This window comes from Myxine glutinosa, chromosome 2 (assembly GCF_964187855.1).
Source record: "Myxine glutinosa chromosome 2, kmMyxGlut1.1, whole genome shotgun sequence".
NCBI classification, from domain to species: domain Eukaryota; kingdom Metazoa; phylum Chordata; class Myxini; order Myxiniformes; family Myxinidae; genus Myxine; species Myxine glutinosa.
In genome coordinates, this window is record NC_136262.1 from 249,697,040 (window position 1) to 249,710,331 (window position 13,292).

Here is a 13,292-nt window from a genome sequence, read left to right on the forward strand (position 1 = left end):
ATCCACTCACCTGAGGTAACGACGGTGCTCCACACCATGCCATGGTTTGTTGTTGTTATTTTTCTGTGCAAATGTTTGGATGTGAGACGCATCATGACGTGGGTGTGACATTGTGTTGTGTTCCATCTCTCCCTCCTTATGAGGATTGATGATGAATTGGTGATGGCAAATTTGGATTAGAGGGATTGTGGTGACGAATTTGGGATAGGGGAAATATAGGGAAGATGAGACAGTAGTGACGAATTTGTAAATGTGTAGGTTTTTGTAAATACGGGGAGGGGCAAGGGGGGGTAGTGTAGGTCACATGTGGGGGGCGTACGGTAGGGACGAGCTTTCTCACATCGCTCTCCGTACGCACCTCGTTCTGCATTACCTGTTTTGATGTGTACCCTTGTGACCTTACCCCTCGCTCACCTGTCTTCTGTTCCCCTGTCTCCCACCCGAGGACTGTGCTCTCTGGGCACCGAGGGGAGCATGCGGGAGTCCGCCATTGTGTGCCCGAATCCTTGCAACCAGCTGCCTGCATTCACGCACCACTTATGGACCACATGTCTGTGGCTGAGCACCACTTATGGACCCCACGGGTTGGGGCATGGCCCCTCTGCTGGAACCGGCCACGATGGCCCAGGATCTTGCTTGCGGACCTCGGTGACGTGGCACCAAGCCCACAGGTGAACCACTCATAGTAGGCCCCTGTGGGCCATAAATAAAAAAATGGACATGTTTTGTGCTTTTTATTATGTCTAAATAGGCCGCCAGCAAGAAGACAAAGTTGACAACATCAGGAAGAATAATGGCCAGCAGAGGGAGCCGAAGAGGAAGACCAGCACCAGGGGTTTGTTTATCTTTTATTATGAACTGTGGTGACTGTGCACTCCGGTGCTTTATGGTGCTCTTTGTTGGTACTGGTGCGTTGATGCAGCGCAGGCTGTCTCCCCTCCCCCCCCCCCCCCCAAAAAGAACAATCACAGGTCCTGGGTTCGTTTTGTAAATACCAGCATCAATTGTAAATAATGCTCCCCACCGTAAATGTGTAGTTTGAAGACAATTCCGCAATTCGGTTAGCTGTGGGCGTAAATCTGTTAGGTAGGGTGCAATGCAGCAGGGGGACATACTTATTTGTGTTTTAAAACTGTCACACTCAGGGTCAGGTTAAATGTAGAGGGAACTACACCTACGTGTCACACTAAGTTAAAGTTTTATAGGCCCGAGGACGTGCCTGGAGGATGAGGGTGCAGTGTTGTGGATTTGAGAATAGTTGTAAATATCACCCTCTGTAAGTGTAATGAATTCCTTGTAAATATCTCCGTTTGGTGTGTAAAGGTCAAAGGTCGTAAGGTCAAAGGTCAAATAGATATATATTTGTGCAGTGTCTGTCTTGTGTTACTGAACTACTCCTTCAAACTTTTGTGGAATCGTACCAAACTTCTGGAATGCACCTATCTCTCCCGTGTGTATGTCCTAAGGGTATTATGTTTTGAATTTCTTTTTGAAAAAATTTTTTTTCGACTTAAATGTTCAACTTCAATTGTTTATAAAATGTAATATCACATATATTACAAATATATTTGTGCAAAATAATTGTTTGTATTACGATTGGTGTAAACCATGACAAAACAGCAACTCATGGACAGTCATATATCTATATATCTACAGTGCATTCAGACAGTATTCAGACCCCTTCAATTTTTTCACATTTTGTTATGTTGCAGCCTTATGCTGAAATCGTTTATATCCCGTTCTCACTTGAACGATTTTCTACGCGAATGCCGTGCGACTACCAAATCGCACAGGGCGTACGGGAGTCGCACGGCAGTCTGTTGATTATTTGCACAGCTTGTAGGGGTGTCATGTGTAATCACTGGTAATTCGGACGGGTCGCATGCCCGTGCGAGTTTTTTCAACTGTTGAAAATTTCCATACGGCTGTCGCACGTTTCGCATAGTTCGCATCGATTTTATGCAATTCGCGCGGATCGAACGGTGCTTGTACGGCGGACGCACGGCGCTCTGATTGGTGTACGGCGGTTGTGCCACATGAGCACAGGTCGCACGCGAGTTGAACAAAAATCGCACGGCGCTTCCGCGGGACTCCTTGAGGTTGTACGGCAGTCGCACGGCAGTCGCACGCAACTTGAACCGGAAAAGTCGCACGAGAGTTTAACGGCAGTCCCACGGCAGTTGTACAAATGAGACTGTGCGGAAAAAAACAGGGAAATTCGTGCGGAAATCGCACGGCTGTACGATTTTTTAGTCGCACCGCAGTTGTACAAAAAATCGTTCAAGTGAGAACAGGCCTTTAAATTCATTTTTTCCCCTCATCAATCTACACTCAATACCCCATAATGACAAAGAGAAAACAGGATTTTAGAAAGTTTTGCAAATGTATTAAAAAGAAAAAACTGAAATATCACATTTACATAAGTATTCAGACCCTTTGCTATGACACTTGAAATTTAGCTCAAGTGCCTCCCATTTCTCTTGATCATCTTTGAGATGTTTCTACACCTTGATTGGCATCCACCTATGGTAAATTCAATTGATTGGACATGATTTGGAAAGGCACACACCTGTATCACAGCTGACAATGCATATCAGAGCAAAAACCAAGCCATGAGGTCGAAGGAACTGCCTGTAGAGCTCAGAGACAGGATTGTGTCGAGGCACAGATCTAGGGAAGCCTAAAAAAAAAAAAAAACTTCTGCTGCATTGAAGGTTCCCAAGAGCACAGTGGTCTCCATAATTCTTAAATGGAAGAAGTTTGGAACAACCAGGACTCTTCCTAGAGCTGGCCGCTCGGCCAAACTGAGCAATCAGGGGAGAAGGGCCTTGGTAAGAGAGGTGACCAAGAACCCGATGGTCACTGGTTGAGCTCCAGAGATCCTGTGTGGAGATGGGAGAACCTTCCAGGACAACCATCACTGCAACACTCCACCGATCTGGACTTTATGGCAGAGGTTCAACCTCCTGTATGTGCTGAGGGGTTCTTTTTTTTAATTAAAAAACAAAAATTCAACCTAAATCTTCAAGCTAAATTGCTCATAAAAATATGATATCACAAACACTTCAAAGAGATTTGTGCAAAATAATTGTTTGTATTATGATTGGTGTAAATCATGACAACACAGCAACTCAGGTACAGTCATTATCCTCAGCTAAAACAAGCCCGTTCCTCTGTAACGACGCATGGTGAGGCGAGCGTAGCGAGCAAAGCCAAGCTAGTGTGTGTGTGTATATAAACTGAACATCAAAATAAACTTATCACTTTCATTTTTTGAAATGTGCAGCTTTACAAACACGTTTCTTCAATTGTAATGGCTGATTATGTAACAGGAACTTCACTTCAATCACCTGGTTGTTCAACAATGGCATGCTTGAGTGGTTCTGTATGGGGATCTTTCCCTTTAAATAATGACCCTCAGAATGAAATTCTGCTAATTCCGCAAGGCTAACCCCCGCTCTTGCAGGGGAATGGCCTTAAAATGCCTGTTGTTGTTGTTGTATAATGAAATCCTTCAGTTATCGTGGTTAGACATTCATTTACTGCTGTAAATGGTCACTCAAGAGTCTAGAGGCTTCTGACAGGGAAAACAAGAAAATTCAGATGCCACGCCAGACATCTGAACAACGTTTAAGGGCAATTGCGATGCTTGAGGCTGGTGTAAGCCAGCGAACAATTGCCCAACGTCTTGGTTGTTCACAGCCTGCAATTTCCAACCTGGCCAGGCGTTACGGTGAAACTGGAACTGTGAATGATGGTCCACGAAGAGGAAGACCATGGGTAACCACCCCAAACCAAGACCGCTGGATTGTGCTGCAGCATCTTCGTGATAGTTTCCGCTCTGCGACGCAAACAGCTGCAGTGACAACAGGTCGCCACAACAACTGCATCAGTGTCTCGACTGTGCGGAGGCGCTTGAGAAGTCGGGACCTGGTGGCAAGACGTCCTTGCAGAGGTCCAGTGTTGAACGCAGTGCATCGGCAGAACAGACCAAGATGGTGTCTGCAGCATCACCGCTGGACACAGTAACAGTGGAGTGCAGTCTTGTTCAGCGATGAGTCCAGATTTTGCCTCCATGCTGCTGATGGGCATCAACAGGTATGGCGCAGACGTGGGGAAAAGTATGCATCATGCTGTATTCACCAGATCAATCGTTGGGGAGGACCCAGTGTGATGGTATGGGCCGGCATTTCCACCCGTTTCAGGACACCTCTGGTTGTCATCAAAGGCAATCTCACTAGTCAGCGTTATGTCAATGAAGTTTTGAGCCCTCATCTGCTGCCATTTCTCCAGGCTCATCCTGACATCACAGTTTTCCACCAGAACAACGCTCGACCCCATGCTGCTCGCCTGACCAACAACTTCCTCCAGGAACAGGGTGTTGAAGTGATGCCTTATTCCCCTGACCTCAATCCCATTGAGAATTTATGGGATGAGCTTGGTTGACGTCTTGCATCGAGGAGATCAACGGCTGTCAATCGGCAAATGCTCATTCAAGGCTTGCAGGAGGAGTGGGACAGACTTCCCCAGGACCGCAAAAGATGTCTGGTACAGAGCATGCGTCAGAGGTGTACAGCCTGCATCACAACTCAGGGAGGACACACACGATATTGAGGACTGCTGTCATTCTGTCATTGACTGTTAGGAGTGTTGTGTCCATTCCTGTGTAATTTTGTTTTGACTCTATTCAGGTGCCTGCCGTTTGTTGCAGTGCTGTGACTTTTGTTGCACCACCCCTTGTGATGTTCATGGTTTTTGTTTTTTGTGATTGAGGCAACCTCTTGTTTATTGACATGTGTTTAGTAAAGATAGCTGAACTTTACCTGTGTTCAAATATTTTAAATTTTGTGTGGAGGATTTCAATGAGTGTCCTTCTAAAGATTTGATAAGTTTCTTTTGATGTTGCTTATATATGCAGTGCATTCAGAAAGTATTCAGAACCCTTCACTTTTTTCACATTTTGTTATGTTGCAGCCTTATGCTGAAATCGTTTAAATTCATTTTTTCCCTCATCAATCTACACTCAATACCCCATAATGGCAAAGAGAAAACAGGATTTTAAAAAGTTTTGCAAATTTATTATGAAGAAAAAACTGAAATATCACATTGACATAAGTATTCAGACCCTTAACTCAGTACTTAGTTGAAGCACATTTGGCAACGATTACAGCCTTGAGTCTTCTTGGGTATGACGCGACAAGCTTTGCACACCTGGATTTGGGGATTTTCTGCCATTCTTCTCTGCAGATCCTCTCAAGCTCTATCAGGTTGGATAGGTACCGTTGGTGGACAGCCATTTTCAGGTCTCTCCAGAGATGTTCGATTGGGTTCAAGTCAGGGCTCTGGCTGGGCCACTGAAGGACCTTCACAGAGTTGTCCCAAAGCCACTCCTGCGTTGTCTTGGCTGTGTACTTAGGGTCATTGTCCTGTTAGAAGGTGAACCTTCGGCCCAGTCTGAGGTCCTGAGCACTCTGTTTCAGGTTTTCTTTAAGGATATCTCTGTACATTGCTCCGTTCATTGTTCCCTCAACCCTGAGCAGTCCCCCAGTCCCTGCTGCTGAAAAACACCCCCACAGCATGATGCTGCCACCACCATGCTTCACTGTTGGGATGGTATTGGGCAGGTGATGAGCAGTGCCTGGTTTCCTCCAGACATGATGCTGAGAATTGAGTACAAACAGTTCAATCCCGGTTTCATCAGACCACAGAATCTTGTTTCTCACAGTCTGAGAGGCCTTTAGGTGCTTATTTTCAAACTTGAAGCGGGCTTTCATGTGTCTTTCACTGGGGAGAGGCTTCCGTCTGGCCACTCTGCCATAAAGCCCAGATCGGTGGAGTGTTGCAGTGATGGTTGTCCTTCTGGAAGTTTCTCCCATCTCCACACAGGATCTCTGGAGCTCAGCCAGAGTGACCATCGGGTTCTTGGTCACCTCTCTTACCAAGGCCCTTCTCCCCCGATTGCTCAGTTTGGCTGGGCGGCCAGCTCTAGGAAGAGTCCTGGTTGTTCCAAACTTCTTCCATTTAAGAATTATGGAGGCCACTGTGCTCTTGGGAACCTTCAATGCAGCAGATTTTTTTTTGTAGGCTTCCCTAGATCAGTGCCTCGACACAATCCTGTCTCTGAGCTCTGCAGGCAGCTCCTTCGACCTCATGGCTTGGTTTTTGCTCCGATATGCAGTCAGCTGTGAGACCTTATATAGACAGGTGTGTGCCTTTCCTAATCATGTCCAATCAATTGAATTTACCACAGGTGGACTCCAATCAAGGTGTAGAAATATCTCAAAGATGATCAAGAGAAATGGGAGACACCTGAGCTAAATTTCAAGTGCTATAGCAAAGGGTCTGAATACTTATGTCAATGTGATATTTCAGTTTTTTCTTTTTAATAAATTTGCAAAACTTTCTAAAAGCCTGTTTTGTCTTTGTCATTATGGGGTATTGAGTGCAGATTGATGAGGGAAAACATGAATTTAAACGATTTCAGCATAAGGCTGCAACATAACAAAATGTGAAATATGTGAAGGGGTCTGAATACTTTATGAATACAAACAACACAACAGGAATTTTAAGGCCATTTTCCCTGCAAGAGCGGGGATTAGCCTTGCGGTCCCCATGACAATGTTCTCCATTTTGCCCTATTTTCTGCATCTCCCCTTGTTAACCCCCTTGCCCGCATTTCTTCTTCGACCATCTTTAGCCAAGTCTTTCTCGGTCTTCCCTGTCCTCCACTTCCTTCTACATTCATTTCCATCACTCGTCTCAACCAGTCACTTTCATCCTTCCTCAACACATGACCAAACCATCTCAGCCTGTTTCTCTTCACAGCATCCATCACAGGCTCTATTCCCATCATCTTTCGCAATTCATCATTTGTCTTCCTCTCTCTCAACGATACTACACACATCCACCGAAACATTCGCATTTCCACCCTTTCCAGCCTTCGTTGCTGCTCTACGTTCATTACCCATGTCTCACTCCCATAAATCATAACACTTCTCACACATGCAGCATACACCTTTCCCTTCAGCTTCAACGACACTCCCCTCCTCGTCAGCACGCCACTCAGTTCCCGAAACTTCTTCCATGCACATCTCACTCGAGCAACCGTTGCCGAATCTGATCCACCTTCTCCATTCAGCATGTCTCCTAGGTAACAAAATGTTTTCTTACCTTCCAGCTTCACGCCATCTCCAAGATACAACTCAACATTTCCTCCATCAACAGCTCCCTCTGTGCACACCTTACACTTGAATGTAGCTGCCACACTGGTTAATGACCCTCTCAAACCACTACATTTTTGATGAACCCACTCAGCGCACATTGTACATTGAATGGAATTCACTCCGACACCCTTCCTGCACACAGCACACGGCCACTTCCCAGTTCTTTACACCTCACCACATGCTTTACCGCTTGCCATCACCTTCGTTTTTCCGATATTCACCTTCAGACCTTTTGTCTCCATACATTCCTTGTAGTGGAATTATACCGAAGGTGAGCCCAGGGAGTGCTCGCGAATCCCACCAAAAGGGGCGTCTATAAGACCCGGGACAACCGCGGCACAAGGCCACTCCAGCGACACTCACTGTGACATAGTCCTGTAGTTTGAATGGTATGTACGCCCCTAGATGCTGCGCTTGTGTTGTTTTACCTACTGATATCAACACTGCCCATATAATGCTCTGATTCTAATGTCTATTGCTTGTATGTATTTTACAGGATGTTACTACAGATCTAAATGATATTAAACCTACCCAAGGGTCAAGTCGTGTCTGTCCTTGATTTTCACGACATTTAATATCATTTAGATCGACGAAATGACTGAACACAAGATGATCCTGGTACCGATTCTCGATGCTGACGCACAAGCCGAGGAATCTGGGTCGGTGTTCACTCACTGGCTCAAAACGCTGGAGAATTACTTCGCCGCTTTTGAAATGGAGCCCACCGCCGTGGCGAAGCTGTCCGTGTTACAGTCGAAGGTTGACCACCGCGTTTACCGGAGCATTGCTCGATTTGAGACGTACGCCACGGCTCTGGCTGAACTAAAGCGACTCTACATAAAGAAACGGAGCGCCGTGCACGGCCGGCATCAACTCTCCCAGCGGCGACAACAACCTTTGGAATCGATCGATTGCTATGCGCAGGAGCTGCGTTACCTTTTGGCGGACTGCGTCCAAGAGGTACGGACGCATGAGCAGGTCCAAGATGACCTTTTGCGAGATTCCTTCGTCGCTGGAATTAGTTCTACAGTCTTGAGACTTCGACTCCTGGAGACTGCGGAGCTGACATTTACGGAGGCTCTGCGACTGGCCCGCATCTTCACGGATGCCCGTGAACAATCCACCGCTTATGACCATCCACGAGTCATGGCGGGGACTTCTCAACTCGCGCGACCGGAGAGCGTTACTGCCGAGGAAATGGGAGAAGACCCGACCACGGCAGAGTCTCTGGGTGCTCCTGAAGCGGAAATCCGCTTCCGGCCTCACTGCTGCGGCCGCTGCCCGGCCACGGCCTGACCGGTATGCGAAGTGTTATTTTTGTGGGAATCGGCAGCACCCTAGAACAGAATGCCCGGCTCAGGAAGCAATATGCCATCTGTGCTCCACCAAGGGCCATTTTGCAAAAGTCTGCAGGAAGGCCGCTCGGGGCACCCGCACCCGCGCGACCTTGAATGTGCTTATCGCTGAGCCAACGGATCGAGCACCGGACGGGGCGCCTCACTCGGCTTTGATGAGCAAACCTCCTTCTCGCGGGCCCCTGGCTGCACGCACGACCTTGGTGAGATACACCGGGGCGCCGAAACAAATGGCGCGAACGCGACCGGCCGCAAAGCGACCGACCTTGACTGGCGTTCAAACGCCACCTTCAAGCTTTGCTTTGGAAACTCCTTTCACTGTGCAGCCAACGCAGCACGTGGCTCGAGCGCCATCTAACGGCGGCTCTTATGAATTACACGCCCTCACTCCGGCATATGAAACTGCTGAGGAGCCGCCTATGCGCTTGCCACGGGGCCCTTCCACGAGTTGCCCGAACGACCGGCAAACTGCAGCCGGCGTGGGAATGTCTTCTGACAGTGGGTTTTCCGATGTACTTGAAACTGCAGAGGAGCCACCTATGCGCTTGTCACGAGGATCCTCCATGGGCTATCCGAGCGACCGGAAGACTGCTGCCGGGGTGGGATCCACTCGCAAGGCGCGATCTTCTCGCCCGGACGGCGCAATCCCTGCCGGGTCTGCCGGCCTTGCGCAAGCCATCATTCCGCTCACGGTTGCGGGTGTCTTTGCGCAAGCTTTGATCGACACGGGGTCTACGGATAGTTTTATCGATCAGCGACTGGTGCAGCAACATGGGTGGCCGGTTCTCGGGACAACACGACGGATCTTCATGGCCTCCCAAGGACTTCGGCTGAGCACGAAAGGGGCTTGTCGATTGACACTTGTGATAAAGGGGCGCACGTTCCCAGACGTGTATCTCATGATTTTACCTGCATTATGCGCCGACATTCTGTTAGGACTTGATTTCCTTAAGCAACATGGGCGTTTGGAAATAGACTTCGGTGGGCTGGACACGCTTGCTGTGTGCGCCCTCGCTCAGGTGGACGTGGAGCCTCTCTCGCTGTTCCCCAATCTGACCAATGATTGTACCCCTGTAGCCGTAAAATCGCGGTGCTACTCTCATGCGGACGCGCAATTCATTGCGGAGGAAACGGCCCAGCTCTTAAGGGACGGTATCATTGAACACAGTAGGTCTCCGTGGAGGGCCCAAGTCTTAGTGGTGCGAAGTGAGGCCCACCGCCGGCGTATGGTAATCGACTACTCCCAGACGATAAATAGGTTTACCCAGCTGGATGCCTACCCCTTACCGGGGCTGGATGCCCTGGTCCGCCAGGTGGCCCGGTATTCCGTTTACAGCACTCTCGATCTGCGTAGTGCGTATCATCAGGTCCCCATCTCTAAGGCTGATCACGTCTATACAGCCTTTGAATCGGGTCAGCGGTTGTACCAGTTCACTCGACTCCCTTTTGGGGTAACTAACGGTGTCGCGTGTTTTCAGAGGGCTATGGATGACCTCATTGCGAAGGAGAACTTGACCGATGTCTTTGTCTATCTAGACAATCTTATGGTTTGTGGGTACGACCAGGGGCATCACGACGCTAATCTGAAGCGCTTTCTCGAGGTCGCGCAGAAATATCACCTAACCATGAATGACACTAAGTGTCGCTACTCTCTCCGCACGGTAGATCTTTTGGGGTACACCATGACCTATGGCTCTGTCTCTCCAGATAAGGAGCGTCTGCGACCTTTGCTCGATATGGCTCCACCTAGCGACCGGGCTTCGTTGAAACGCGCTCTTGGGCTGCTCGCCCACTATTCGAAGTGGGTGCAAAATTTATCCATGAAGCTCCGCCCCCTCGTGGCCTGCGACACGTTCCCCATGGGCCCGGCCGCTATGGCGGCCTTCGAGGGCCTTAAAGCCGACATCGCTGGCGCCGCTGTAGCGACGATTGACGAGAGTGCTTCTTTCGTCTTGGAAAGTGATGCCTCGGATCATGCTATAGCGGCGACTCTCTCCTGTGGCCTGCTTTTCGAGGACTCTCACCTCCGCTGAGCGGAGGCATTCGTCTGTCAAAAAGGAAGCGTACGCGATCGTCGAATCGATCCGGCGATGGCGGCCGTACCTGCTAGGGCGGTGTTTCCAAATCATCACGGACCAACAAAGCGTTGCATTCATGTACGATACCCTACATGCTCAACGCATTAAGAATGAGAAAATCACCCGCTGGCGTATCGAACTCGCCGACTTCTGCTACACCATCAAATACCGCCCGGGGAAGGATAACCTGGTCGCCGACGCCTTATCAAGGCCAGCCACTTGCGCGGGGGTTGTAACTTTAGAGGGACTGCGCGTTTTGCACGGCAATATTGGGCATCCCGGGGTAGCATGCTTCACGCATTTTGTGCGCAGTGGTAATCTGCCGTACTCGATTGAGGACATCCGCCGGATCTGCCGTGATTGCACTATTTGTGAGGAGCTCAAACCGCGTTTTTACAACCCTCCTATGGGGACGCTGGTTCGGGCTACTAGACCGTGGGAGCGCTTGGCGATGGACTTCAAAGGGCCGCTGCCGGTGTTGAGTAATTCTCGTTATCTGCTCACTATCGTTGATGAGTATTCGCGATTCCCCTTTGCTTATACGTGCGGGGATATGTCGGCTGCCACAGTTATACGGTGCCTGCAGAATTTGTTTTCTATGTTTGGGTATCCGGCCTACATACATACCGATCGGGGAGCGGTGTTCCTGTCTCAGGAGGTGAGGGGCTACTTGCTCCAAAATAATGTCGCTTCGAGCTACACCACCCCGTACCGGCCTCAGGCGAATGGGCAGATCGAATGTTTGATGGGATTATATGGAGGGCCGTCATGCTAAGCCTCAGGACCCTCGGCCGGGGCCTCGATAAATGGGCGTGGTCGCTACCTGCGGCTCTAAACTCGATCCGGGCTCTCCTATGTACCGCCACCAACCAAACTCCTCACGAAAGACTGTTCCACCACCCTAGAAGCTCGGGTAGTATCCAATCTTTACCCAGCTGGCTCGCTGAGCCGGGGCCCGCCTATCTCAAACGAGCGGTTCGCGCTAGCAAGTACGACCCCCTCGTTGATAAGGTGCAGGTCCTCCAGGCTAATCCCGAGCATGCTCGTGTGTTAACGGCGGACGGCCACGAGTCTACCGTCTCCGTCCGCCATCTCGCCCCTTGTGGGGACGTCGACAGGGATATCGACGAACCCATCTACGAGTCTATGGACTCTACTGACGCTTCCACTATGGAACTACTACTGCTGCTTCCGTCGTCACCCACTCCCTTGCCCGATGGCTCTGGGGCACCCCCTCCGACTGCTCCTCCGACACGGAGGACTCCGGGCTAGGGGACGCCGTACCCGGTAGTTTCCGAACACGCACTGGCCGGGTATTTCGCCGCCCCGACCGCTATGGGTGGCCCGATTGACGTGTCCATTCGATTATCGCTGATGCTTGCTTGCAACCTGCCTAGCGGCAGTATAGTTCCAACGGCGGGGAGAATGTAGTGGAATTATACCGAAGGTGAGCCCAGGGAGTGCTCGCGAATCCCACCAAAAGGGGCGTCTATAAGACCCGGGACAACCGCGGCACAAGGCCACTCCAGCGACACTCACTGTGACATAGTCCTGTAGTTTGAATGGTATGTACGCCCCTAGATGCTGCGCTTGTGTTGTTTTACCTACTGATATCAACACTACCCATATAATGCTCTGATTCTAATGTCTATTGCTTGTATGTATTTTACAGGATGTTACTACAGATCTAAATGATATTAAACCTACCCAAGGGTCAAGTCGTGTCTGTCCTTGATTTTCACGACATTCCTTCCACTTGTTCATCTTCTCCTTCAGTCCATCCATACTTTCTGCAATCAACACCAGATCATCTGCATACAACAACTCCCACGGTAAACCCTCCTTAACGTTCTGAGCCAGCACCTCCATCACAGCTACAAATAGTAGTGGACTTAGTACCGACCCCTGATGCACTCCCACCTTCACCTCAAACTCACCACTGTTCCCGTCCTTCGTCCTTTCAGCTGTGCGCACTCTTTTGTACATTGCCATCACTACTCTGATCAACCATTCCTCCACTCCTAACTTCCTCAATGCCCATGTCACTACTTCACGTGGAACCGGATCGAATGCTTTCTCCAGATCAACAAACCCAAGAAACAACTTCTTCCTCTTCTCCATGTACTTCTCCTGCAACTGCCTCACAATAAAAAGCACGTCTGTCGTTCCTCTTCCTGGCATAAATCCAAACTGCATTTCTTCACTCTTCACTTTCTTCCTTATCCTCCTCTCCAACACCCTTTCCAATACCTTCATTCCATGCTCCAATAACTGTATCGCTCGATACGAGCCACAGTCCAGAGGGTCACCTTTCCCCTTGTATAGAGGGACGAGGGTACTCAGTTCCCAATCCACTGGAATGCGGCCTTCTTTCACCACCAGATTGCACATCTCTGTCATTCTCTTCACACCCCAATTTCCCGCTGCCTTCAACATATCTCCCACAACTCCCGTCGGCCCTCCCGCTTTTCTACTCTTCATTGCTTTTATCGCTTCCTCAACTTCCTTCTCGGTTATCTTCTCTGCCGGTCCTAAAACTGGGTTACTCTCTATGTTGCCATCCCATTCATTCTCTGCATTCAACAGTATTTCCATATATCTCTTCCATCTTCCTTTAATTCCTTCTGGGTCCACAA

At 49.3% G+C, this 13,292-nt stretch overlaps 1 protein-coding gene across 1 annotated transcript; it reads left to right on the forward strand.

The window, feature by feature from the left end:
- The first annotated feature begins 550 nt into the window (after positions 1 to 550).
- Positions 551 to 12,374, forward strand: LOC144890734 (uncharacterized). The gene is made up of 3 exons (XM_078772422.1): positions 551 to 671; positions 7,479 to 7,612; positions 7,720 to 12,374. The coding sequence occupies exon 3, from the start codon at positions 8,329 to 8,331 to the stop codon at positions 10,609 to 10,611; it is 2,283 nt and encodes a 760-aa protein (XP_078628548.1). The 5' UTR covers positions 551 to 671; positions 7,479 to 7,612; positions 7,720 to 8,328; the 3' UTR covers positions 10,612 to 12,374.
- The last annotated feature ends 918 nt before the right edge of the window (positions 12,375 to 13,292 follow it).